The 25,659-nt window shown below is 43.7% G+C and overlaps 1 protein-coding gene across 3 annotated transcripts; it reads right to left on the minus strand.

The window, feature by feature from the left end:
- Positions 1 to 5,798: 5,798 nt before the first annotated feature.
- pmt (phosphoethanolamine methyltransferase) lies at positions 5,799 to 24,021 on the minus strand. Of its 3 annotated transcripts, none has more exons than XM_056287651.1 (12): positions 23,966 to 24,021; positions 21,333 to 21,507; positions 19,276 to 19,431; positions 18,921 to 19,057; positions 15,195 to 15,346; positions 14,715 to 14,903; positions 14,451 to 14,540; positions 14,283 to 14,372; positions 12,526 to 12,648; positions 11,295 to 11,426; positions 7,350 to 7,466; positions 5,799 to 6,349 (listed from the first exon to the last, which is right to left on the minus strand). In XM_056287651.1, exons 2-12 carry the CDS (start codon positions 21,491 to 21,493, stop codon positions 6,239 to 6,241), a joined length of 1,458 nt encoding a protein of 485 aa, XP_056143626.1. In that variant the 5' UTR covers positions 21,494 to 21,507; positions 23,966 to 24,021; the 3' UTR covers positions 5,799 to 6,238. The 3 variants fall into 3 exon arrangements, with proteins under 3 accessions (XP_056143626.1, XP_056143616.1, XP_056143610.1); XM_056287641.1 differs by lacking the exon at positions 23,966 to 24,021 and adding an exon at positions 23,364 to 23,843 and having other exon boundaries at positions 21,333 to 21,504; XM_056287635.1 differs by lacking the exon at positions 23,966 to 24,021 and adding an exon at positions 23,364 to 23,842.
- Positions 24,022 to 25,659: the final 1,638 nt, after the last annotated feature.

Below are 25,659 nucleotides of genomic sequence, written 5' to 3' on the forward strand. Positions count from 1 at the left end.
AGGCTGCATCCTTGGAGGTAATTTCACCATATCAGAAAGTCTTTATTGCCATATACATTATGTGCACTAGGAATTTTTCTTGGCAAATTTGGCAATTTTTCTTGACAAAACTCAGAAAATTAAAACAAGCTTAAAATTTCATCACAATATTAAGTAGCTACAATGAGTAAAAGTTTTATAAGTCTGGGAAACAGTTATCCTAATAGATGTGAGCTGTTGCGTTGACTGAGAAAGTGCTAACTGCTGGTTTAATGCTATTCTTTTTTTTCTTTTTTTGTTCAAACAGAATGGGAGGACAGAAGCGGATGAAGCGCCTGAGGGAACAAGAACTCTGGAAGAAGAAATGCTGCCTGTGGAGGACGATAGGCCTACATGCCCCTCTGCTCACAAAAGAAAGGCCTCATTGCTGCTCGTGAGTTTGCTAGGACATGCTTTCACTAAAGGTATAGTACAACCCAAGACCGCCTATGCCTGGGCTGAGGAGGAAATGGAGAGATACTGAAAAGCCCCATCTCTGCCTCTCACCAAGGATCCTGTGAACTGGTGGCATGTCCATGAGGTCACATTTCCTCTCCTCTCCAGGCTGTCGAAGAGATACTTGTGTATCACAAGTGTGTCTGCAGAGAGACTGTTCTCCACTGCAGGTGATGTGGTCACTGCAAAAAGAAGCACTCTCAAACCAGAACATGTGGATATTATAGTGTTCTTACACAAGAACCTACAGTTTCCAAATGCTGAGCAGTGAGCACTTTTGTACTTGTCATATTTTACTTATACTGAAAAGGTCAAAAGGTACATTTACATTTATACTGGGATTGAACATTTTCACACAAATATAGGTAGGCTGGGCCTATACCATTTATTTTGGTTTACAATTTAATGTTTTAATTTAATTTCATGCTTTAATTTAAGGACATTTATGTTTTTGATATTCGTTTATGAACAAGTACCACATAAAGATACACTAGCTACACTCACCAGCTTGGATCCTAATCTCATCCTTACTGCTGGTTCTCCACTGTCGTTGTAATTAAACTGCTACAACTATCAAAGCTTGCTCAGGTGAGGTGGTTGATGTAGCCATTTCTGCTGTTATTTTCTTGTGCTTCAAAAACTTTTTTCCACTGGCATAAATATTATGAGCTTGAAATGTGAGAAGAGTCCTACTGTCACTTTCACACCTGATGGTAAATGGAGATATTGCACACTAAACTGAGAGGGTGGTGTAAACCTGTGGAGAAAAGGAATGACTCATAGGTCACTCACACAGCTCGTGTTGTCCTGCCAAATAGGCTTAGTCTATTTTTGATCTCAGGTTCATGTTTTCATGTGTTGCTGGAGTTTTTCTGTAATTCATTTGATATGATGCGGCTGTAGCATCCAGGGAATCCCAGTGAATCTGCTTATATTATAGACTGTTGTAGTCTTGTTGTTTTGAATGCACTAAATAAAAGAGGAGTTCCGTTTTATCTGACTGCTTGTATCCGACTGCTTGTATTAATTGATGAAGAAGTAGCCATGTCAAGTAATATAAAAATTGAGGATGTGATACACTGAGATGCATCGAGATGCATCGTGTAATCAAATCGTTGACAGGTGAGTTGTAATCAAATCGTGAGGCCAGTGAAGATTCACACCTCCATTTCCCTTACTTCTCTTTTTCACATCCTACGAAAGCCTCACTATGGAAACTCAACAACTCTACTCTTATATTTGATCAGGTGCAGGGTAAAATAAGGGAACTTATTAGCTCCTATTGGAATGAAGCTAGTGGTAAAAATTCCTATGGTTATTATTGGGAACTGCTTAAATTTGAGATGGGGAAATTTCTCAGGAAATGTGGAAGTGATCTGGCTAAAAACAGAAGGACTGCAGAAGAAAACATCAAACGGTTGGCATGTTTTTCTCAACAAGAGAATTTATCTGATGAGCATAAGGAATATTTACAACTGCAAAATAAATTAGATGATATATATAAAATGAAAGCAGGAGGAACATTTATTAGATATAGGAAAAGATGGATGGAGGGAGAACAAAATTCCTCTTCTTTAGACTCAATCTTTTTTTTAATAATTCCACTATAGATCAATTAAAATAGATAACGTAACGTAGTTAATGACCCTAGAAGAATTGCTTCTTTCTGTGCCAATTTTTACAGCAATCTCTAAAAGTCTCAATACTCTGAAGAAACAGCCACAGCTTTTCTTGACTCAGTCACCCAATGTCAAGTCTTATCCACAGATGATAGGAATTCATGTAATTATACAATTGATGTTAAGAAAGTTGAAAAAGTGATAGGAGATCTGAAAAATAACATCACCTGGAAATGATGGCTTTACTGTCAAATTATACAAAATGTTTGCTGAACAATTTATTCCCCTTTTCTGTTAGTTTTTATTTTTTTTTATTTTTTTTAGAAAGTATACAAAAAGGAGCTCTCCCACCCACCATGACTCAGGGGATCGTTACTTTAACTCCAAAATCTAACAAAGACCCGTTATTGTTGGATAATTGGCGCTCCATCACGCTTCTCAGTAATGATTATAAAATATTAGCCCTGTTGTTCGCTCAAAGATTAAAAGACGTTTTAGATAATATAATAGATGAGACAATCAGGATTCACGAGAAATCGACACATCACAAATAACATTAGACTAGTTTTAGATTTGTTAATTATAACGACCTTGTTGATAGTGATGGCCTCACTCTTGACTTTTACAAAGCCTTTGATTCTGTGGAACATGACTTCATTTTAAAAGCCCTATCAACATTTGGTTTCAGGGACTTTTTTTGTAAAACTATCAAAACTATAATAATGGTAGTAGCGCAATTAAGTTACAATATGGTACTTCTCCAAGGTTCAACCTTTATTGCGGGGTTAGAAAGGGTTGTCCGATCTCCTTATCTTATCCTTATCCTTATCTCTTTTTGATTGCCGCCCAATATCTTACTACTTATATTTCCCAATAGTGATTTGCAGGGTGTAGTGGTTGTGGACAGATGGGTCTTCATCAGCCAACTGGCAGATGATAAAACCCTCTTCTTAAAAGACACCGCTCAAATTCCTCATGCCTTGGATCTCATTAAGAAGTTTTCCAATGCTTCTGGTTTATGTTAAAATATGAACAAATGTGAATTAATGCCTATCAAGACATGTGAAATTTCATCTATATGTGGTATTCCAATTAAGAATCACATATTTGGGTGTAAATATTACAGAAGATGAATCTGTAAGATGTTCTTTGAATTCTTAACTGTGGTTGTGGAGAGATGGATTTTCATCAGCCAACTGGCAGATGATACAACCCTCTTATTAAAAGACGCTGCTCAAATTCCTCGTGCCTTGGATCAGATTAAGAATTTTTCCAATGCTTCTGGTTTATGTTAAAATACGAACAAATATGAATTAATGCCTATCAACACATGTGAAATGTCATCTGTATGTGTGATATTCCAATTAAGAATCAAGTTACATATTTGGGTGTAAATATTACAGAAGATGAAATCTGTAAGATGTTCTTTGAATATTGAGCCAATCATTGAAAAGACAAGGAAAAAATGTAATATACGGTTACAAAGAGATCTGTCATTAAGAGGGAGATGTCTTCTCTCAAAAGCTGAAGGCATTTCAAGAATAGCCTAACCCTAACCCTTCTGCTGAGGGCTGCAGACCACAGCTGCTCCTACGATACATGTGGAGTCGCCAGCCGCTTCTTTTCACCTGATAGTGAGGAGTTTCACCAGGGGGACATAGTGCATGGAAGGATCACGCTGTTCCCCTTCTCCCCCCGAACAGGCGTCCCGACCGACCAGAGGAGATGCTAGTGCAGCGACCAGGACACATACCCACATCCAGCTTCCCACCCGCAGACACGACCAATTGTCTGTAGACACGCCCGACCAAGCCGGAGGTAACACGGGGATTCGAACCGGCGATCCCCGTGTTGGTAGGCAACGGAATAGACCGCTATGCTACCCTGATGCCTATAAACCTCTTCTTTGGCCTTCCTCTTTTCCTCTTCCCTGGCAGCTCCATCTTCAGCATCCTTCTCCCAATATACCCAGCATCTCTCCTCCACACATGTCCAAACCCTCTCAATCTTGCCTCTCTTGCTTTGTCTCCAGACCGTCCAACCTGAGCGGTCCCTCTAATATACGTGTTCCTAATCCTGTCCTTCTTCGTCACTCCCAGTGAAAATCTTAGCATCTTCAACTCTGCCACCTCCAGCACCACCTCATCTTTTTGTCAGTGCCACTTTCTCCAAACCATATAACATAGCTGGTCTCACTACCATCTTGTAAACCTTCCCTTTAACTCTTGCTGGTACCCTTCTGCCGCAAATCACTCCTGATACTCTTCTCCACCCACTCCACCCTGCCTGCAATCTCTTCTGCACTCCCCGGTATTTAAACTCATATGCCTTCATCACCTCTACTCCTTGCATCCTCACCATTCCACTGTCCCTCCCACTAGTTCATGCATAGGTATTCCATCTTGCTCCTACTGACTTTCATTCCTCTTCTCTGCAGTGCATACCTCCACTTCTCCAGGCTCTCCTCAACCTGCACCCTACTCTTGCTACAGATCACAATGTCGTCCGCGAACATCATCATCCATGGAGACTCCTGCCTGATCTTGTAAAACGATAACTACTACTACTATTTTATTAAAAGAATTGTAAAAATCCGAGATATACAACTTGTACTGAGTTGGTATTTCAGTGAAATTAAACTGCCGCCAGGGCGTTTCCATTGGCCATATTATCAGTGCATAAGTCTGTCATGTGCTCAATTTGAGATTTTTTGCCATCTTGTTTTTGTGACCTCTGTATTTTGTTAAAACAGGGACTGTCGCTCCAAACTGTCTGCCTGTCTTGTGCAGAGTCATTGTTGAAGATTGTGGTCAGACATGTTTTAAAAAAAAATATTTCTGATTTTTCCCTTTTTTTTTTCTCCCAATTTAGTGGCCAATTGATCCCTATTTTAATTCAAACACCCACCCTCGTATTGCATGCGTTCGCCAACTGCATCTCTCCGGCCGGCAGTCTCGAAGGAAAGCGCCTCCCCACTTTCGTGACAAGGCGAATCCAAGCCGAACCACTGTTTTTCCGACACACACAGAGACGCATTCACATGACGAACACAAGCCGACTCTGCCCCCCTCCCGAAGACAGCGTTGCCAATGATTGCTGCTTCATCGAGTCCGGCCATAGTCGGATCTGACGAGACCGGGGCGCGAACCGCAGTCCCCAGTGGGCAACTGCATCGACACCAAGCCGATGCTTAGACCGCTACGCCACCGCGGACTATGTGGTCAGACATGTTTAACACCTACACCTTCCTTTGCTCCTGAGATTTTAGGTTTCTGTCTTATGAGTGACATTATGGCAGCCTGCACCTTAAGGCAAGTCAATTTTGTTTGTATAGCCCATTATCACAAATGTCCCTCAGTGGACTTTACAGCAACACAACATCCTGTCCTAACACCCTCGCATCGGCTAAGGAACGACTCCCTAAAAAAATTAAAAAAAAAAAAACCCGTTAACAGGGAGAACAAAATAGGAAGAAACCTCAGGGAGAGCAACAGAGGAGAGAGCTCTCTCCCAAGATGGACAGATGTGCAGTGGATGGTGTGTGTACACAATTTACAGAATACAACATTGAAAGAGGATAACAGAATAATAATGGAAATCACACCAAGCTACTAAAGTACAATGGTTGGTATTCTCCAAAGAAGCATGTTTGTCTTTTCTATACATCAAATTGTAACCTTCACACAGGAAACAATCCATAACAAATGTTGTTCTACATTTATTGGCCAGTCTTAACCAAATCACAGCATTTTGGAAAAAAATGCATTAATGTGAATACAGTTTTGTCTTGGATAACAAATAAGGGCATCGGTATTAAATGCAATTTAATAAATTTCAATTAAAAATATCTAAAACTAATTTGGGTCAGACATGATGTTTGGGGGGGGGGCTGTTCACAAAAAAACTTCCACAAAACAGTGTTAAATGGAGTATAAACCTCAGAACGCTGTGAACAACAACAGCAGCTTCCTTTAAAGCACCACTGTGACTTAGAACTGTTAAGACAAACGCCACATGGTGAACATTCAAGCTCTGATTTCTCAGCAGATTCTGAGATAGCTAGCCGGACCATCTGACACGGGCCAAGGTGCAGAACACAACTATTCTAGCCAGAGGAAAGGAGGGTTTCCTCTTCTCTCTTTCACTCATTCTCTTGTCGCATGGAAGAGCCCCCATCGCTGGTCGCCTGTGTGGCAGCGCTTCAGTTTTTCGCTCCATCCATTCACAATGGCCAAGTAGTCCTCTTCAGAGAATTCCTTCACAGGATGGAGGAAAGTGTGATAAGCATCCTATTATGTAGTAGTCAGTATGTGATGATTCACAATGCTGTCTTATTTTATGGAACAATGTTCTTTTTTGTGCAGATGCCAGTGAATACGTGGTCATGGTTTCATGTTGAATAAAGTTCACCAGGTCCAGAAAGTAAACGTCCCAACTGTATTTTATCCACCCATGTATACACTAAACCAGAAGAGTTCAGTAACTGGAGGCATGTCTGCATTATTAGTTCATTCTGAATGCTTTAAGTATTTTGTGCACACTGCATACTATGGGGCACACCAGAAACGCCCCCCCCCAATTTCAACTCTAGCCTTCATATAAAATGTTATGTCCAAGCAGGGACCAGGGATCATAACGCTGCTTGGTGCTGGGCCTGAGGAGGACACACCGAGGGCAGTCTGTTGAAAAATACATTTGAATTTGCTGACGCCATCTGCCACGCCTCCGATTTTCCCTCTGGCTCCCTTTCTGGGACTCCTCATTTGTACGCCACCTAAACCATTTCAGACTTTGTCATTTTTAAGCTTAACCCCCACCCCTGCCCTGGCACAAATCTTAACCTTAAGCCCATCTTAATCTAATGTTTACCCCACGGGTGAAATGGTGTACAAAACTCGTCTCACAAAAAAGACTTTTTAGACTGTTTGGTATGCATACAGATACCATTTGCATAAAAAAATTAAATTTGCATACTACCATCACACATACTACAATTTGCATACTATTAGTTTGTAGTATGAGTAATTTGGATAGAACTTAGTTTCTCCTACCCAGATGAAAAGTGGTGCTGATTAGAATCAGCAGGTTTAGTACATGGGTGGAATAAATACATGGATAGGATTTGTACTCTCTGGATCCTCTGGTTCTTCCACCTCTGGTTAAAGGGTGTACGCGTTGAAAGAAAGTATAAACAAATACTTGATGTCTGTAATTTCATGTTCTACTTATGTCTTGTGTAAGTGCTTGTACACATACCTCGATGAACTCGTGTTTGATCCCCTCTGCTCTCTCCAGTTCTGTTTTGATCACCTGGATGAACTGAGCTGTCCGGTCCTCTGCTAGCACATGGCTGAATCCAGCCTGCTCAATAAACTGCAGGGAGATGCAGGCAGACAGAGAAACAGAATGGACAAATGGCAAGAGGTTGAAACAGACAACAGCAAGGGGACAAGGGAATGAAGAAAGACGCACGATCTGATATCACCGTGTTGGTGGTGTTCCCACAACATCATAATTGATGTTGCTCGTGGACCATCATAGCAACAGACCAATCATGTTCTTGTGATGTTGTGCCTATGCGATGCCAGGAAAAAGACTGCAAAAATACCAAAGGTAACCTAAATTAACCTTAACCTAACACTTACCTTAACCGAAAGTTAACCTTAACCTAAAATGATAGCCAACCCACAACGGCACAACCCAATCCCACAACCGTCTTTTCCCCTCGAGTTGCCAAGGCATGACAGTGCAACGTGATTGGTCAGTTGCACTGTGGTCCGGGAGCAACATTATTATTTCGTAAGAACAACACCAACGTGGCGATATCGGATACACCTTTGATGTCGTCATCTTCATCATAATGAAGATGATGTCATCTTCACTTCATCTGCTGCAGTTCCAACTCCTTTGGGCGGACTGCGATACGGAGCTATCGGGGCGGGGTGTGGGGGTGGGGTGGCATATGATACTACTACTTTCGGCTGCTCCCGTTAGAGGTCACAACAGCGGATCATTCATTTCCATTTCCATTTCTTCCTGTCTTCTGCATCTTCCTCTGTCACACCAGCCACCTGCATGTCTTCCCTCACCACACCCATAAACCTCCTCGTTGGCCTTCCTCTTTTCCTCTTCCCTGGCAGCTCCACATTCAGCATCCTTCTCCCAATATACCCAGCATCTCTCCTCCACACATGTCCAAGCCATCTCAATCTTTCCTCTCTTGCTTTGTCTCCAAACCGTCCAACTTGAGCGGTCCCTCTAATATAATCATTCCTAATCCTGTCCTTCTTCGTCACTCCCAGTGAAAATCTGAGCATCTTCAACTCTGCCACCTCCAGCTCCGCCTCCTGTCTTTTCGTCAGTGCCACTGTCTTCAAACAATATAACATAGCTGGTCTCACAACCATCTTGTAAACCTTCCCTTTAACTCTTGCTGGTACCCTTCTGTTGCAAATCACTCCTGACACTCTTCTCCACCCACTCCACCCTGCCTGCACTCTCTTCTTCACCTCCCTTCTGCACTCCCCATTACTTTGGACAGTTGACCCTAAGTATTAAATGCATATGCCTTCGTCACCTCTACTCCTTGCATCCTCACCATTCCAATGTCCTCCCTCTCATTCATGCATATTCCTATGTATGAATGGGAGGCACATGCTTCTACATAAACAAAGGTTGGTGTATGGATGTCACAGTGTTGAAATCATGCAGCCCTCACTTAGACATCTTTTTCATTGAATGTAAACCATTATAGTCAGCGTGGTAATTTTCATTATTTATTCTGGACGGTGTCTATATCCCACCCCAGGCCTGTGTTAAAGAGGCATTAAAACACCTGGCTGATCAAATTACAAACATGGACCGCACATATCCAGACACTCTACTCATTATCCTTGGGGATTTTAACAGAGCAAACCTCGGCCACGAACTGCCAAAATACAGACAGCATGTTAAATGTCCCACCAGAGAAAAAAAAACTCTCTTGATCATTGCTAAACAATATTAAAGGACACCTATTGCTCTGTCTCCTGTGCAGCCCTGGGACTCTCTGATCACTGTCTGATTCATCTCATCCTAACCTACAGGCAGAAACTAAAATCTGCAACGCCTGTGGTTAAAATTGTGAGGAAATAGACCAATGAGTCAAAACTGCAGCTCCAGGCCTGCCTTGACTGCACTGACTAGAGTGTTTTTGAGGCTGCATCTACAGACCTGGATGAACTTACTGACACTGTAACATCTTACATCAGCTTCTGTGAGGACATATGTGTGCCCACTAAAACTATCTAAACCTTTCACAACGATAAGCCCTGGTTCACAGCAACACTCGGGCAGCTTCATCAGGCCAAAGAGGAAGCCTACAGTAGTGGAAATAGGATTCAGTATAACAAAGCCAGGAATACACTCACAAAGGAGATCAGAGTGGCAAAAAGGTGCTACTTTGAAAAGTTGAAAAACAGGTTTTCTGCCAATGACCCATCAGTCTGGAGAGGTTTGAATGACTTTGCCAACTACAGGAGACCATCCCCCCACGCTGCAGGGAACCACCTAATAATGATGACCTAAATAGGTTTTACTGCAAGTTTGAAAAGCAAACTTTCCCACTCCTCACTCTCTCCAGCTACAATACACAACCAACTGCATTTCTTGTTAGCCACTCGCACCCAGGATCTGTGCTGAGGACATGTGCCAGCTCTTCCATAGACAGAAGAGCAGGATGGCACCAGGCCCGGATGGCGTGTAACCCTCCTGTCTTAAATTCTGTGCTAACTGGCTAGCCTCCATTTTCATAGTGATCTTCAACAGATCACTGGAACTGTGTCAAGTCCCCCACTATCATCCTGGTCCCTAAGAAACCCCGTATCACTGGATTAAGTGACTACAGGCCCATTGCCCTAACGTTTGTGGTCATGAAATCCTTGGAGAGACTGGTGTTGACCCACCTGAAGGAAATCACAGGCCCCCTGCTCGACCCCCTGCAGTTTGCCTACTGAGCAAACAGGTCAGTGGATCATGCAGTCAACATGGGATTGCGCTACATCTTCCAACACCTCGACTCCCAAGGGACATACGCAAGGGTCCTGTTCGTGGAATTCAGCTCAGCTTTCAACACCATAGTCCTAGATATTCTCCACTCCAAACTCACCCGGCTCACTGTACCAGCCCCCATCTGCCAGTGGATTAAAAACTTCCTGACAGACAGGAGGCAGCTAGAGAGGCTGGGGAAAATCACATCCAGCACCCGGACAATCAGCACTGGCGCACCCCCCCCAGGGAGGTGGGCATCCAACATAGACACAATCCTCAAAAAGACCCAGCAGAGGATGTACTTTCTCTGCCAGCTCAAGAAATTCAACCTGCCTCAGGAACTGCTGATTCAATTCTACACTGCAATAATCCAGTTTGTCCTCTGCACATCCATCACTATCTGATTTAGTTTGGCCACCAAATAGGACAGGGACAGACTACAATGGATAGTTAAGTCTGCAGAGAAAATCATTTGTGCCAACCTGCCCTCCATTCAGGGCTTATACACCTCTAGACTGAGGAAACAGGCAGGCGACATCACTGCAGACCCATACACATTTTGCCCTTCGCTTGCAGACGAAAACATTTAGGGAGTTCCTTAAAGGTATGACTGGATCTAAAGTAGAGGAGGGGCACCATCTACAAGTGGAGAGTTGCACTATAAAAGGTGTTGCATTGAAAAGGTATGCACCAATGGTTCCCAAACTGGAGGTCGAGTTACCACCCATGGTACACTGTGCACGCTTTGGAGATACGCCAGATGATTCTTGAAATGTGTTGTATGCTCTGAGAAACTGGCAAAAATGAATGAAAACCATTAAAATATTTGAACATGGCGAGATTGTGATTTACTTAACCTGTCTAATGATATTATGATTGTATAGTGTTGGATGTGTGATTGTATTTGTCAGCAAAGAAATCCATTTACTTGTTTCCTTTTTCACTTTTGTCATGAGAACTGTGTTTGTTGGAGGTGAGTGTGTGTGCTCATGTTAGTCATTGAGATTTTTTCGTGGTTTGACAAATTGGTGCCTTGTGTAGTGTGTGGTACTTTGGATTCTTTGGTTTGATCAGATATTTTGGAGAAACACTGGTATACACAGTACATGGTTATATCTCAAGGGCTTCGTTTAATGGAATAATAAATAACTAGGCTGTACATGACATGTTTACCTTGCCATACTGGGATGGTGTATAGAGGATGTAGCCTCTCTGTTTGACATAGGCCTGAAACTGGGGTGTCCATGGCTTCTCCCCACAGCAGTAGTCACTGATCAGCAGCTGGCCACCTGGCTTCAACCAGGACTGGACACAGAAAGCAATGAAAAAAAAACCCAATACGTAAGACACCACACCCACATCTCATCTCGGCAAAACTCTCAATCGTAACTTAGGCTAAAACCTGTAAAAGATATGTTCAATGTACCCCTTGTTTTATTTAGTTATTTGAAAGGGGGGGTATTGTTGTTTTGTCATTATGGGGGAGTAAAAACTTATGCCCTGTAGTGATTGCATTCGAAGACTCCAAATCCCTACTAGCATAATTATTGAAATAACAGGCTTTTGAGGATATGTAAAACATTGAACTATGAAATATTGAAAAGTAGATATCAAGAATCAATGTATAAAGTCTACTTTGTCTTTAACTGTACAAAAATATTCAGAATCAATAAAAGTCAACTCAAATCATGTCTTCAGTGGCATCGCTGCCTTTTTATTGCAATGCTGCCTGAGGTATAATTTTTGTAAAAAATTCCCTATTGGAGAATTTAAGCCATTTTATATTTTATTTTCTGGGACCCCCGCTTTTTTTTTCTCCCCAATTGTACTTGGCAAATTACCCTATTTTCCAAGCTGCCCTGGTCGCTGCTCCACCCCCTCTGCCTATCCGGGGAGGGCTGCAGACTACCACATGCCTCCTCCAATACATGTGGAGTCGCCAGCCGCTTCTTTTCACCAGACAGTGAGGAGTTTCACCAGGATGACATAGCGCATGGGAGGATCCCCCCCGAACAGGCGCCCTGACCAACCAGAGGAGGTGCTAGTGCAGTGACCAGAACACATAATCACATCCGGCTTCCCACCAGCAGACACAGCCAATTGTGTCTGTAGGGATGCCTGACCAAGCCAGATGTAACACGGGGATTCGAACCAGCGATTCCTGTGTTGGTAGGCAACGGAATAGATCACTACGCCATCCGGATGCCTCTGAATTTAAGTCATTTTACTCTGAAGTAAAAATGCTACCACCAGCGGGCGACTGTCACTTTCCCTCCCTATTTATGTTGTAGAGTTTGTTTGTAAGGAAACAAACACTTCCACTTGATGCCATATTTAAGATGCCATAAAAAAAACCCTCTGATTTAAATCCCACCGACCAAGCCGTGAGGAAGAAGCCACTTACATGGAAGCGTTTGAAGAGGGCCAGTTTGTCATCTATGTGAAGGATGGTGTCTCTGCTGTAGATCACATCGAAGGAGCCCTCTGGGAAGGAGCGTTTAGTGGCATCAGCTACTTCAAAGTGGACCTGCGGAAGAGGAGGGGTGGATACACCAACTGATCAGTGTTTTTATTGAAATATGTCTCTCTCCACAGAAACGGCACAGGTTAGAGGACGTAAAGAGGAGCAAGGGGAATATGGTAGAGGAGATTCGGGTAGGATTCTTGGTTAGCAGGTGGATTCCTATCCAGTACACAACTTCCAGTATTGAGGATGAACCTAGTTCTTCAGTGATCCTGATAAGCGTTCAGCAATCTTTAATATGATGAATTTTTTTCTCTAATGTATGCCACTTCTGTATGCCACTGAAGTCTTGCACAATATATATATTGAAAGCAACAAAGAAGTGCTGCTTGCAGCCAACAAGTGCCGCAACTGTGCCAAACTCGCATAGGTTAGCTTTAAGTCTGTGGGCATTGGTGTGTCTGTCATCTGCTAAGATGGCCTCGTCCCTCTGATCTTTCAGATCTCTAGAAACTCATTTCTTCTGTGAGGTTTTATTTCTCTGCAGTGTGCCGTGACGAATACCCATGTGCCCAACAAAAATGATGCAGCCAGCCAAGCACAGAAGGCAAAATTGAGGATAAGTTAAAAGTGTGTGTCAGAATTCCCTGAATTGTATAACACAAGTTTACGATTGTATAGAGACCCTGGGAAGAAACCCCTCGCTTGGAAACACATTTCTTACCAAGTAGGCATATCAGGTGTGTTTTATTAACAGTCAGGTAGCTTGTATGTAGGCAATATGTGTGTAGCCTTATGATAAAACACAGTAGTTTAGGTTTGTTATATGGTTTAGAGTGCTCCACCTCAATAGCGCTACAAACCTATTAAAAGTTTCCTAATTGAGAATTGGTTTAGTATTTTTGGCAACAGCAAACGATGAACTTGTCCTGCTATAAGTTTTGAAAAGTCCCACTAGAAGTTCTGAAAACTCCACCTATTTTGCTCCATCTCCTTGCAGAACCCAGCTACGAGCACAGTTCAGATCATATTGTCTGAAAGCGACTGTACTTGCTTGCTCTAAACAGCGCCATCCAGAGTCCCTAGGACTACCTTAAGTGTTCTACAGCATTTCCCAAAGTGTGGGCCGCTGTCCACTAGTGGCCCACAAAGTATTGCAGCTGGGCCGTGTCAGTTTTTTAATTGTGATTTAAAAGAAGAGTGTGCAAATGTATACAATCAGCACATTTTTTTTTTTGTTGCTGTAAAAAGTTATCGTCTTTTTTAAATTCAAAGTTGCGTAACAGGACTCCAGTGTGAAACGGGCCTTCTACTGGATATGGATGTGGCATTCAGTTTGACTTGTAAATAGTATTTCCTGGGCATTTGTTGGTAGCTAGATTATATGGATGTGAATCATTAATTTGCACTGTGTTTGGCTCACAAGACTTGACGTAATTTTTAATTGAATTGTGTCAGTTGATGAAATGCTACGGTGGGACATGCCGAATTACTCTTGTGTGGCGATCGTACAACAGATGGCGGGAGGCAATTTTTTTCCTGATTTCTGAGTGGACTGCAGAATTCTCAAGTTTGGGAGAAGGTGTTCTATTTGATCTGATTTGGATCATCGAGTTATTTGGCTGTTTAGTTGAGCTTTAGCTGAACCAGTCTAATATAGTATCTTTTGCAAATGGCAGAGCACCACTCAAACTCACCAGTGGCAACTTCTCGGCGATTGCTCTCTCCATGGCAATGTCCACCATGTTTTCTGACAGGTCCAACCCAAGCACATCAACTCCAAATGTCTGGAAAAACAACACATCATCAATATAACTAAAAATTATATCTATCTGACTGTCATCATTGCCAGTATCAAACTTCACCTTTGACATGTAGAAATCTCCCCCACCGATGCCACAGCCAATGTCCAGGACCTTCTGACCAGGTTTCAAGTTTAGAAGATCCACAAACTCCTACAGCAAAACAAAGTTTAAGGTTGGGGTTAGGGTGAAACATAAATCTTACCACTTCGCTCAGTGCCAAGGTCACAAACAATACTTTCCTCCTTGTAAAACTGCTATTGCTTACAGTAAGGAATTCAGCTGTAGCAATGCTTTGTTTCTTAAGCAAATCGACTTTATTGTTACCTTGGTGGTGCTGGGTCCTCCCGTGCTGACGTATCCAGCTCCAAACATCTTCTCATAGCGCAGGATGCCACGGCGTGTGTACTGTTGGTTATCCAGGAACTGCTGGAATGTGGTGAAGCCGCCTTGGGTGGTTGAGGATCGGGACACTTTCTCCAGTAGCCAACAGATCTGGTTCTGGTTGTTCTTCATCTGAATTAGGAAGAGGATGAGAGGAGAGGATGCAAGCAGGACGAAAATGAGAGTTGAAAGAGAAGAGATCGTTGGGGTGGGGGGGGGCAGGAAGAGGGAGAATGGAAAGGGGGAATAATGACAGACATACAAAATGAGAATATATAGTTACACACAAGCTACATCTGCTACAGGCAATAATATGAATACTGATTGTATGTCCTCTCATCAAAGGATCCAGTGCAGTGTCAGTCATTGTATTTCATGTCCTATTTGACAGTTTAGTTTTTAAGAACACATCATCTGATGTACCTTGATGTAGGTCTCAACTTTCTTCGTCATCACAATGTCAAAGCCAAACTTCTCTCCCCCCTCTGGCTCCTCCCACTGTGCTGATGTCATAAGGTGGCTGTAATGTGCCTGAGTGCGGTAGTGGGTGGGGTTGAAGTCCCTCTTACAGTCCCCTAGGTAGACAGTCGCAAATTAAAACGAATGCAAACCATTTGCTAATGATTTCTAGATATTTACTCCTTTTCTGAACAAACTGAGAAAGTTTTCTCCAAACTAATGACACACTGTACAACTTATATTGGTATTGGATGGCGCTGTTGTGACAGAGTGATATTGATACGTTGCAGAAACAACCCACACTAACTGAATTTAGTGTTGCGTCTTGAAATTGTATTTGCATTAGAATAAAGGAAACACATTAAGAATTTTCTTGAGACAAGTTAATTTACACTGAAAAAAAGAGAAATTATTATTATTTGCCAGTTGCAGTTTGTGAATAAGCTCTAATCTTGAACATAGGACATTGCAGACAGTTGGTAAGTGATTAAAAAATTGTTTTGACTTTTGAGTCGGGTTTAGGCCATTATTAGGCTTTGTTGGGCTGAGCACTTGCTAGTTTTACTCTCTGAGCGTCAACAGCTGGGTCAGCAGACATGGGTAGCGCCCTCTATTGCTTCTTTTGTTGTGAAAATCAGACGGGGGTGGGATTTCACTAACAGCTTATGAGAGAAATTGAACTAAACCCAGCAGAACAAGCTCTGATCTTGAACATAGGACATTGCAGTCGGTTGGTAAGTGATTTAAAACTTGTTTAGATTCGGATTTAGATTGTTATCAGGCTTTGTTGGGCTGAGCACTTGCTAGTTTCACTCCCCGAGCGTCAATAGCTGGGTCAGCAGATGTGGGTCACGCCCTCTATTGCTTCCTTTGTTGTGAAAATCAGGGGAGCGGATTCAGCTATGGTACTTCCTGGTATTTAAATACACAGCTGTGCTGCAGCGTGAGCGGAAGCGTCAGCCCTTGTATGAAGACCGAATTGGGTAAAGACCTGTAATTGGGTAAAGACTTCCTGTCCCTTACACTGACCCAACTTTCCAATGAGGTCTTGGCTTCCATGCCTCACTATAATGAATTCTCTTCACTTCCTGTCAACAAAGCTACAGATACACTCTGTTCCTCACTAGCCTCCTCTCTTAACAATACATAAAACCAGAGAGTCCACTGACCTCAGTGACTATCGGTGTCTCCTAGCATCATTCTCCTCCACCTTCAAAATAGCTAAGACCACTTGCTATCAGAACAAGATCTGAGGCACCACTGATACTCGAAAAATGTTTTTTGCTTTTAACTCACTCCTCAATCTGCCTCCTCCTCCGACCTCCACTCTGCTCACATCTGACATGTTCGCCTTGTACTTTACTGATAAGGTTTCTGCCATCAGTAACCAGCTCTCTGAGCCTGACCAACTCTGTCTGTCTGCTGCTTCCAGCAGTGCCTCACTCACCTCATTCTCCCGCCTGACCGAGGAAGAAGTCCCCAAGCTTCTGCTGGGCTCTTATCCCACTACCTGTCCACTGGACCCGATACTATCCAACCTCCTACAGACCATTTCCCCCACACTTAACCCTGCAGTCACACACATTAACTCCTCGCTTTACAATAGGTGTGTTCCCCACTGCATTTAAGCAAGCTCGGGTCACCCCGCTGCTCAAAAAAAAAACCCACACTCAACCCAGCCCAGGTTGAAAACTACAGACCAGTTTCACTCCTACCCTTTCTATCAAAAATACTTGACCATATGGTCTTTAACCAAGTATCTGAATTCCTTTCTGAGAACAACCCGTACAATCTGAATCAGTCTAGCTTTAAGCGGGGTCACTCTACCGAGACTGCACTCCTGTCAGTAATAGAATCACTGCATTTGGCTAGAGCTGCTGGTCAGTCCTCAGCTTTATTGATTCTAGCTCTGTCAGCTGCCTTTGACACGGTTAACCACCAAATCCTCCTCTCCGCACTCACTGAGCTTGGTATCTCAGGATCTGCCCTCCACTGGTTCATGTCCTACCCTAGGGAGATCTTTTAGGGTATCTTGGAGGGGAGAACTGTCCAAACTGTACTGCTTATCCACAGGGGTACCTCAAGGGTCAGTGCTCGGTCCCCTTCTCTTCTCAATATACACCAACTCACTTGGTGCAATCACCCACTCCCATGGTTTCTCATACCATTGCTATGCTGACGATACCCAGCTCTTCCTATCATTCCCACAGATGACCTCAGTCTCGGCACGGATATTGTTATGCCTTGCTGGTATCGCTGCATGGATGAAAGAATGCACCTTCAGCTTAACCTATCTAAGACTGAGCTCGTTGTCATCCCAGCCAGCCCATCCTTACAACAACAGATCAATATCCAGCTTGGATAAACCCAACTCATGCCCACAAAGTCTGCCCAAAACCTGGGTGTCATGATTGATGACCAACTAACATTTAAGGTTCACATGGCCTTGATTGCTCAGTCATGCCAATCTGCCCTGTACAACATCAGGAAAATTAGATCCTACCTGTCTGAGCATGCAGCACAACTCCTGGTACAGGCTCTTGTAATATCACGCATTGACTACTGCAACTCCTTATGGCTCCCGCCAACCTGAACTCCCTCATTCAGGTCTACACTCAGCCTGCTGAAAGGTGCCTGGCACCTCCGCCACAATGGGGCCCTAAGTTACTAGCCAGACTCTTCTCTTCTGTAGTTCCCCGGTGGTGGAACGAGTTACCAAACTCCGTTTGATCCGATGAGTTCCTCTCCATCTTTAAGAAGATGCTAAAGACTTTCACGAACACCTCCACACCTAAAAAAAGGGGGAAAAATTGCTTCTATGCACCCTATGCATTGCCTTTGTGTACTGCCGTTTGACACCTATGTTCTATCAGACTTGAGCTTTGTTTTTTTGGCACTTACTTGCGTTGTTGCCTCCTGACTAGATCCTTACTTGTTTTGTATTAACTCTCAGATGTATGTCGCTTTAGATAAAAGTGTCTGTTCAATGAAATTGTAACATTGTAAACAGAACTTTCAAAGTTCCCCCCAGCTCAACAACATCAGAAGTGCATGCCCCCCGACCGCCGTTGCCACAGCGCATCCCAGTGTACAGGCCAACTCCGTGTCACTCTTCATTCCCATCCTCTCCTTCAGTGCTCAACAAACCCCAGATTCACTCTCGTTTTGGAACGAGCTTTGTATGCTTGGTGTTTCACCTCACTATATGTCTTTTCAGTGCTGTATCCGCCATTGTCATAGCTTCCACTTGGATGCATGCTTACAATCTCAGTCTGGTACCTGGTCACTAGTTTTTATAGAGTCCTGCTGCCCAAAGGTTAATGCCCAGAAACATCCCATACACAGCAAAATAAGAAAAAATAAGTAAATACAGGATGAGGACAGGGTCTCTGCAGATAGATCCTGCCACACACGTCTAGTGGGTCATAAGTGATGATTGAGTCATTGATACATGGATTTTTAGGAAAAGCCTATTCGTTCTACCTTTTAATAAAAGGAAATCAAGATTTTAAAAATCCATTACTAGATTGATTGACTTGTTGAAGCAGAAATGTTTGAAATGTGGTGCATCAACACCTTTCGGTATCCTGAATAAACAGGGGTTATCAGTATTTCTGTCCTGTCAGACATGTTCCTTCATTTTTCATTTACTAAAAGGACCGTGTCTCGGCATCAGTGCTATCTCAGTACCTGACTGGTGATTGCAGGATTCCCTGAAGAAGAGGAAACCCCCAGGTGTCAGCCAGCTCAGCATTTTCTTTACCAGGGACATCAGTTCCTCATCACTCAGGTACATCAGCAGCCAGTTGGAGAAGATTATGTCAAAGCTGAGGATGTAATTTAAGGTATACTTGAAGATGAAGTATGGCTAGGAATGTGGAGGATTGCCAACCCACCTCATGCGATTTTATGGCAGAATGGGACATTTTGGAAATATCTTCATTGTTTCTTAGGAATGTAGAAGCTTCATATGTACATGAATATGAGTACAGTCATAAGTTTTAACAGATATTATAAAAGGCTAATGCACAGGGAAATACCCAACCTGTATTTGGGGAAGTCCAGCTTTGTGACGTCAGCTTGGATGAAGGCAGCATTGCTGTGGTGACTGTTCTCCTGTCTGTTCTTCTCCACGAAGCTCTCCATGAAGTCCACGGCAGTCACATGGTCAGCCTTGGTCAACAGGTGGCTGGTGTAGCGACTATAGAGTGACAGAGGAGTTTTTAATACGCGCGTGCATGTGTGTGTGTGACACCATAACAAACTCCCTCATAGGGGCAGCCATGCCTCCCGGCATGGCTCAGGAGGTACAGCGGGTCGTCTAGTAATTGGAAGGTTGCTGGTTCAATCCCCGGCTCCTCCAGAGAGCATGTCGAAGTGTCCTTGAGCAAGACACTGAATCCCTAACTGCTCGTGATGAGTAGGTTGGCACCTTGCATGGCAGCCGCCACCGTCAGTGTATGAATGTGCGTATGAATGGGTGGTCGGTAGACTAGAAAAGCACTGTATAAATGCAGTCCATGTATTCCACTTCTACACATATACAGAATCTCTTACACAGAGACAAACATACAGACACAAACAACTTTGCACAAACATATTGAAATATATTGTACTTTGCACAAAAAACTAAACATGCTCACATGACACAGCAATGTTTTGTAAGTTTAGTTTACATCTGGTATTAACATGCGTCTCATTTCTAGACTGTTTCGGTATGATTTGGCCAGTTTACATTTGCACCTGGTACTAACGTGCATCCCTAGTTTCTGCATTACCGAGATCCAGTTGTGCTCTCCTGCACAAAATGCAAGTTACTACATGCTTTACTACCTTGTGCAATGTTTAATGTCTTTTAAGAAACCTTCATCTGCAAGGGAGGCTGCTGGATATGACTAACATTGTCATGTTGTGCTGTTATTTATATATTTAGAATTTTCAAAATGGAGTAAGCCGTCTGAAAAAAAAAACAACCCTGGTGAACTGAAGATAACTGAAGAGGAGAAGGCATATGCAGATATTCTCATTGCAGAGGACTTTTTTTTATATATATATTTTTTTTCCCCACAAGTGCATATTTCCTTTTCCATAGAAATTAAATATGGCTAGAAAAAAGCAACTACATTTACACTCAAGTAGAATGTGGTCAAAGTGTGTCCCTGACCACTCTTGGGGGTGATTTGTGCAATCATATCACAATTACTTATCACTTATAATTACTTATTATTTTATCTTAATATTATTATTTTAATAATTACTTATTATAATTACTTATTATTATTATTATTATTATTACTTGGGGTCAACTGTCCAAAGTAATGGGGAGTGCAGAAGAGAGGTGAATAAGAGAGTGCAGGCAAGGTGGAGTGGGTGGAGAAGAGTGTCAGGAGTGATTTGTGACAGAAGGGTACAAGCAAGAGTTAAAGGGAAGGTTTACAAGATGGTAGTGAGACCAGCTATGTTGTATGGTTTGGAGATGGTGGCACTGATGAAAAGACAGGAGGTTGAGCTGGAGGTGGCAGTGTTGAAGATGATAAAATTTTCATTGGGAGTGAAGAAGGACAGGATTAGGAACGATTATATTAGAGGGACAGCTCAGGTTGGACAGTTTGGAGACAAAGCAAGCGAGGCAAGATTGAGATGGTTTGGACATGTGTGGAGGAGAGATGCTGGGTATATTGGGAGAAGGATGCTGAATATGGAGCTGTCAGGGAAGAGGAAAAGAGGAAGGCCAAAGAGGAGGTTTATGGATGTGGTGAGAGAGAACATGCAGGTGACAGGAAGAGATGGAAACGGATGATTGGCTGTGGCAACCCCTAACAGGAGCGGCCAAAAGTAGTAGTGGTAGTAGATATCACAATCCGTCCTCAGTGCATCAGGTGTATTTACACATGTCGGCTGCCTTTATGGCTGTCCGGTATTGATATCACATCTCAATGCCACGTGTAAAGGGGGAACTGTGAGATTCACTGAGGACAGGTTATCAGGATGATGACCCAACAACACCCTTATCTATCTTTCATCTTTCTCTCTCTCACCCCCCCCCCCCACACACACACACACATTCTGTCTTGTATGTGACCAATACATCTGTGAACTCACCCAATACCAGCTCCCAGTTCCAGGACCCTCTGTCCAGCCAGGCTGGGCAACAGAGAGAGGATCTCAGGCAGCTCCTCTTTGGTCAGCTCCCTGGCGTGAGAGTCCAGCATCATCTCCTCCACTGTGGCCTCCTTGGAGTGCTCCTTCCAAAATTCTGTCATGGTGCTACGGACTGCTGGGAGAAGCAGACACGAGTTGAAGTTAGGCATGCAGGAGGAAGTCTGTACACACATGCACGCACGCACTTAATACTGTACATGCACAGGGGACAAAGTTTGAATGTGTGTAGGGTGGTACAAACTTGCGCATGTGTGCACACATATGAAAACATGTCAGTCATTCTCTGTTAACCCATCACAGATCCGATGACAACAATGACTGCACAATAAGTCAAACTAGAACAAGTCACTTTATCGTATCCTAAATAGAAATTACACTGTACACTTAAAATAGTTGAGTAACAACTAAGTGTTTGACAGGACAGCTGATAATGCTGGATAATAAATGACTACTTGGTAAATCTTGAAATAAGACTTGATATCATGGAACAACTCAACATTTGTATATGGTTAAATTAAAACAATAAGAAGTTATAATAAATATAAACACTGACTGCAAATTGTTTGCTAAGTTAGTCAGGAAATACTAGTCAATGCATTTGAATTTCATTTGTTCAGTAAAATCCAAGATGGAAAGAAAAAAAAATCATTATTTCATATCCTCTTCGGTTCTCTGAAATTGAATTGTACAGTAAGATACGGCACAGTTCAACAGTGCATGCAGCTGAACTTCTGAGCTGAATTTCTTCCAACATCAAAAACAGCTTGGAAGCAAATCTGGAACAAAGCTTAACCTTCAGTAAAATCTGATTACAGCGCTCCTAAAAACAATGGACCAACAGAGCAACACCGTAATAACTAATGCAAGAGACCGGGCTGCTTTGCACTTGTCCCTCTTTACGTAGTATTTCCCAGATAAGTCAAAACGACCTAGTTGACCACTGTGACTTTTCTCTACATGTGTGTGACAACTCCTGCTCTTTGAGTCAACGCCATGACTTGATTTACTGTTTAATTTGAGTATTGGGATTGTCTAACATCTCAATACATGTCATCGGTGAATACAGCGGGGAGAACTTCACAGGCTTGTGAAGAACTATACAAAAAAAAAGCTACCCAGATTTTATATTGGGCTATACAAAGAAAACTGACTTGACATCTGTAGTATTGGCGCAAATCCTGGGGATAACTACAGGAACTGCCGCAGCATGGACGCGAACCTGTATCTTCTGCACGGAGGGAGACATTGCTATCCGCTCGTCTACAGGTTCCGATCAGCCCGCCGAGGGCTAACGTGTCTACTTATCCGTGCACGTTACACTGGGTACTGAAGTATAAGGTCTCCGAGTAGGTAAAACCGTTTCCCCCTCAAGAGTGGCAGGTAAAGCCTCCATATCTGGAGTACGCCTGCTGCTGTGCAAAAGCTTTAGGCAGGTTGGACTGCGTCTGCCAAAACATCCATGTGATCCTCTTAGGCAAAAATCATGTGGTGCAGGTGACATGTACAAGAGCAGAGAAGGGTTACCGACTGAAAGCCTAAACCAGCCTACTGTAATGAACAACAGCGGGGGTTTTACAGTATCCCGAGGACGAGACATGACAGGGTAGCCAGTAGTCAGGTCATAGCGGCGTTGACCGCGCCATCGCTGCTGATCATCCCAGTGAGCAGAGAGGGGAGCCAGAGGGGAGCCAGCTGACACCTTCAAATCACCTACTCAGTCCCGCACCGCGTTCACGGGGGAGACAGGATTACTCCCATCGGTCGAATGGATAATTTGGGCTGAGCAGCAGGTCAGCTCCAACCGCAGTGTGCAACAAAAAAAACCCCCAAAAAACCCCAAACCAAATAAAAAACGGCTAAAGTCCTTGTCAAAGCTGTCCCACGCTGCACCAATCTACAGAGGCAGTCACAACGTAAACAGGACATGGCTAAAAGTGTGACGACATGCGGTGTGTATTTGATCGCTCGTACCTTTTTCCATGCTCGTCTTTGGCGGAGTTGGCGTGGATGAGGAAACGAGCCACGGTTGGTTGCAGTTTACGGCGGTGGTGATGGTGGTGGTGGTGGGAGTATTGGCCAGGGTGCAGGGCTCGCGCGGCGTGGCGGAGTTTAAATAACGGATCGCCGCCGCGCGTGGAGGAGGTGGTCGGCAGGTGTAGAACTGACCATTAGGATGCGTCGGATGGGGATGGAGAGGGGAGGGGGGAGCGGCACACGGCACTAGTCGTTGAACAAATAAAAAAAAATACAACGGTCTTTAGTCGCGTGTGCGTCCGGTTGGCACGAAAATCCCCCCCCTTTACCTCCTTTAGTATGGTACGACCTTGACCCGGCGTGAAGGGCCGTCTTCCGGGAGCTGCCAATCAAAGATAAAACGACGCCGCGAGTCACCCATCCATTGGCGGTGGATCAGTCGTGTCTGACGCGATGTTGTACACGGTTAAAATTCATCGCAAGTCTTGCAGTTCAGGATGTATGTAGTGATGAGAGCGGAAGCTAAAAGCTGTGTGTGTGGGTGGGTGTGTGTGTGTGTGTGTGGGTGGTGGGGGGGGGGGGTTTCTACTGTTCCTTACCGGGATCCGGGCTCCTCTCGTTTTATTCCGCTGACACGTGAAACGCTGGCCGCGGCATGGCCGGATTACGCAATATTGCCTCATGCGGCGCAGAAAACGTCGCTCTTTCAGATTACAGGCTGCGGGACGCGTGGCAAGCTGTGCGACGCGGCTGAGGGGGCGTGTTTACAAACCCCCCCCCCCCCAAAAAAAATAACGTGTTATTTATAAAACACACAAGTTCATGTTTGACTGAATTCTTAGAAAAGGGATTATTTTTTTGCACCGTCAATCGACGTTTTAATGTGACGTATTTCCACACAGCGGTGCTTTTCAAAGGTTAAAGGGCTGGCGTTTTTCTTTTTTAATTGGCAGTTAATTGTGCATTGCGTCATGATGGCAGTTGTCGGTTATTGGCTACACGGAGCGAGAGAGATGCACAGGGAGAGAAACAGACAGACAGAAATAGATGGACATACAGTCAGACAGACAGACAGACAGACAGACAGACAGAGAGAGAGAGAGAGAGAGACAGACAGAGAGGGAGCGAGGCAGACAGAGAGAGAGAGACAGACAGACAGACAGAGAGAGAGAGTCTGAGAGGGAGAAAGAGAGACAGACAGACAGAGAGAGAGACAGACAGACAGACAGACAGAGAGGGAGCGAGGCAGACAGAGAGAGAGAGACAGACAGACAGACAGAGAGAGAGAGTCTGAGAGGGAGAAAGAGAGACAGACAGACAGACAGAGAGACAGACAGACAGACAGACGGACAGGCGGGGAAGGACAGTCGCAGACAAACGGACAGAAAAAAATGAAACAAGGGTTTTTTTTGGTTTTGTTTCGTTTTTAAGGGGGCAGTTCCTTATGACAGGATGTTGTGTTGCCGTAAAGCCCCCCGAGGCACATTTGTAACTTGAGCTATTGGGCTATACAAATAAAACTGACTTGACAAACAGAGAGATGGAGTCAAACATGGAGAAACAAAGACAGATACACAGACAGATACACAGATGGGGGGGGGGACATGACCATACTGACATCAAAACACTTGGGGATATTATCAATAACTGGGTGTACGAGTGTGTTACTCATTGTTTGTGTTTGACTCTTATCACCGTTCCAGCGTAACTCCATCTAAAGGGAATTCTAACCAGGTCAAGGTGAACTGGAAAAGGCGTGGAGGTGCTGATGACACGTTCATATGAACTTTCACTTGGCATGATGCACCCAAGGTAGCTCAGAAAAACATAATATAGACTAAAGGCAGCTTCCCTTTAGTCCAGCTCATGGGGGAGGGGGGATTACATAATCCTGATTTGGAAAGTGTGTGTCAACAAATGTCGACGTGTGTGACCTATGAACTATTACCGATGTGCCACAGTGAGGCCCTATTTGGAGCTGTCGGTCCATTTGAACTTGGGCTGTGAATTAGTAAATGATTAGTTCACTCATGAGAGGATTTTGAAACCAGCTGTGAAAAAGGGACATGAATAAAATTTCTCCTATGTTTCATGCACTCCCAGTGATTAGGACTGTTGCCTCACAGCAAGAAGGTGCTGGGTTCGAACCCCAGGTCGCCTCAGGTCCTTGCTCTGTGGAGTTTGCATGTTCGCCCCGTGGGTTTCCTCCGAGTGCTCCGTTTCCTCCCAGCATCAAAAAGACATGCATGTTAGGGTTAATACTCCAGTCTGCGCCTCTGAGCAAGGCAATGGA

This window comes from Lampris incognitus, chromosome 1, assembly GCF_029633865.1.
Source record: "Lampris incognitus isolate fLamInc1 chromosome 1, fLamInc1.hap2, whole genome shotgun sequence".
Taxonomy (NCBI): Eukaryota; Metazoa; Chordata; class Actinopteri; order Lampriformes; family Lampridae; genus Lampris; species Lampris incognitus.

Excerpts from the sequence above, each read along its gene's own strand:
- pmt (XM_056287635.1), bottom strand. Across the intron at positions 19,432-21,332 it reads GAACTGGGAGCTGGTATTGG|TCGCTACACCAGCCACCTGT; the intron begins GTGAGTTCACAG and ends GTCACTCTATAG. Across the intron at positions 11,427-12,525 it reads CCCTCTTCAAACGCTTCCAT|TCCTGGTTGAAGCCAGGTGG; the intron begins GTAAGTGGCTTC and ends TTCTGTGTCCAG.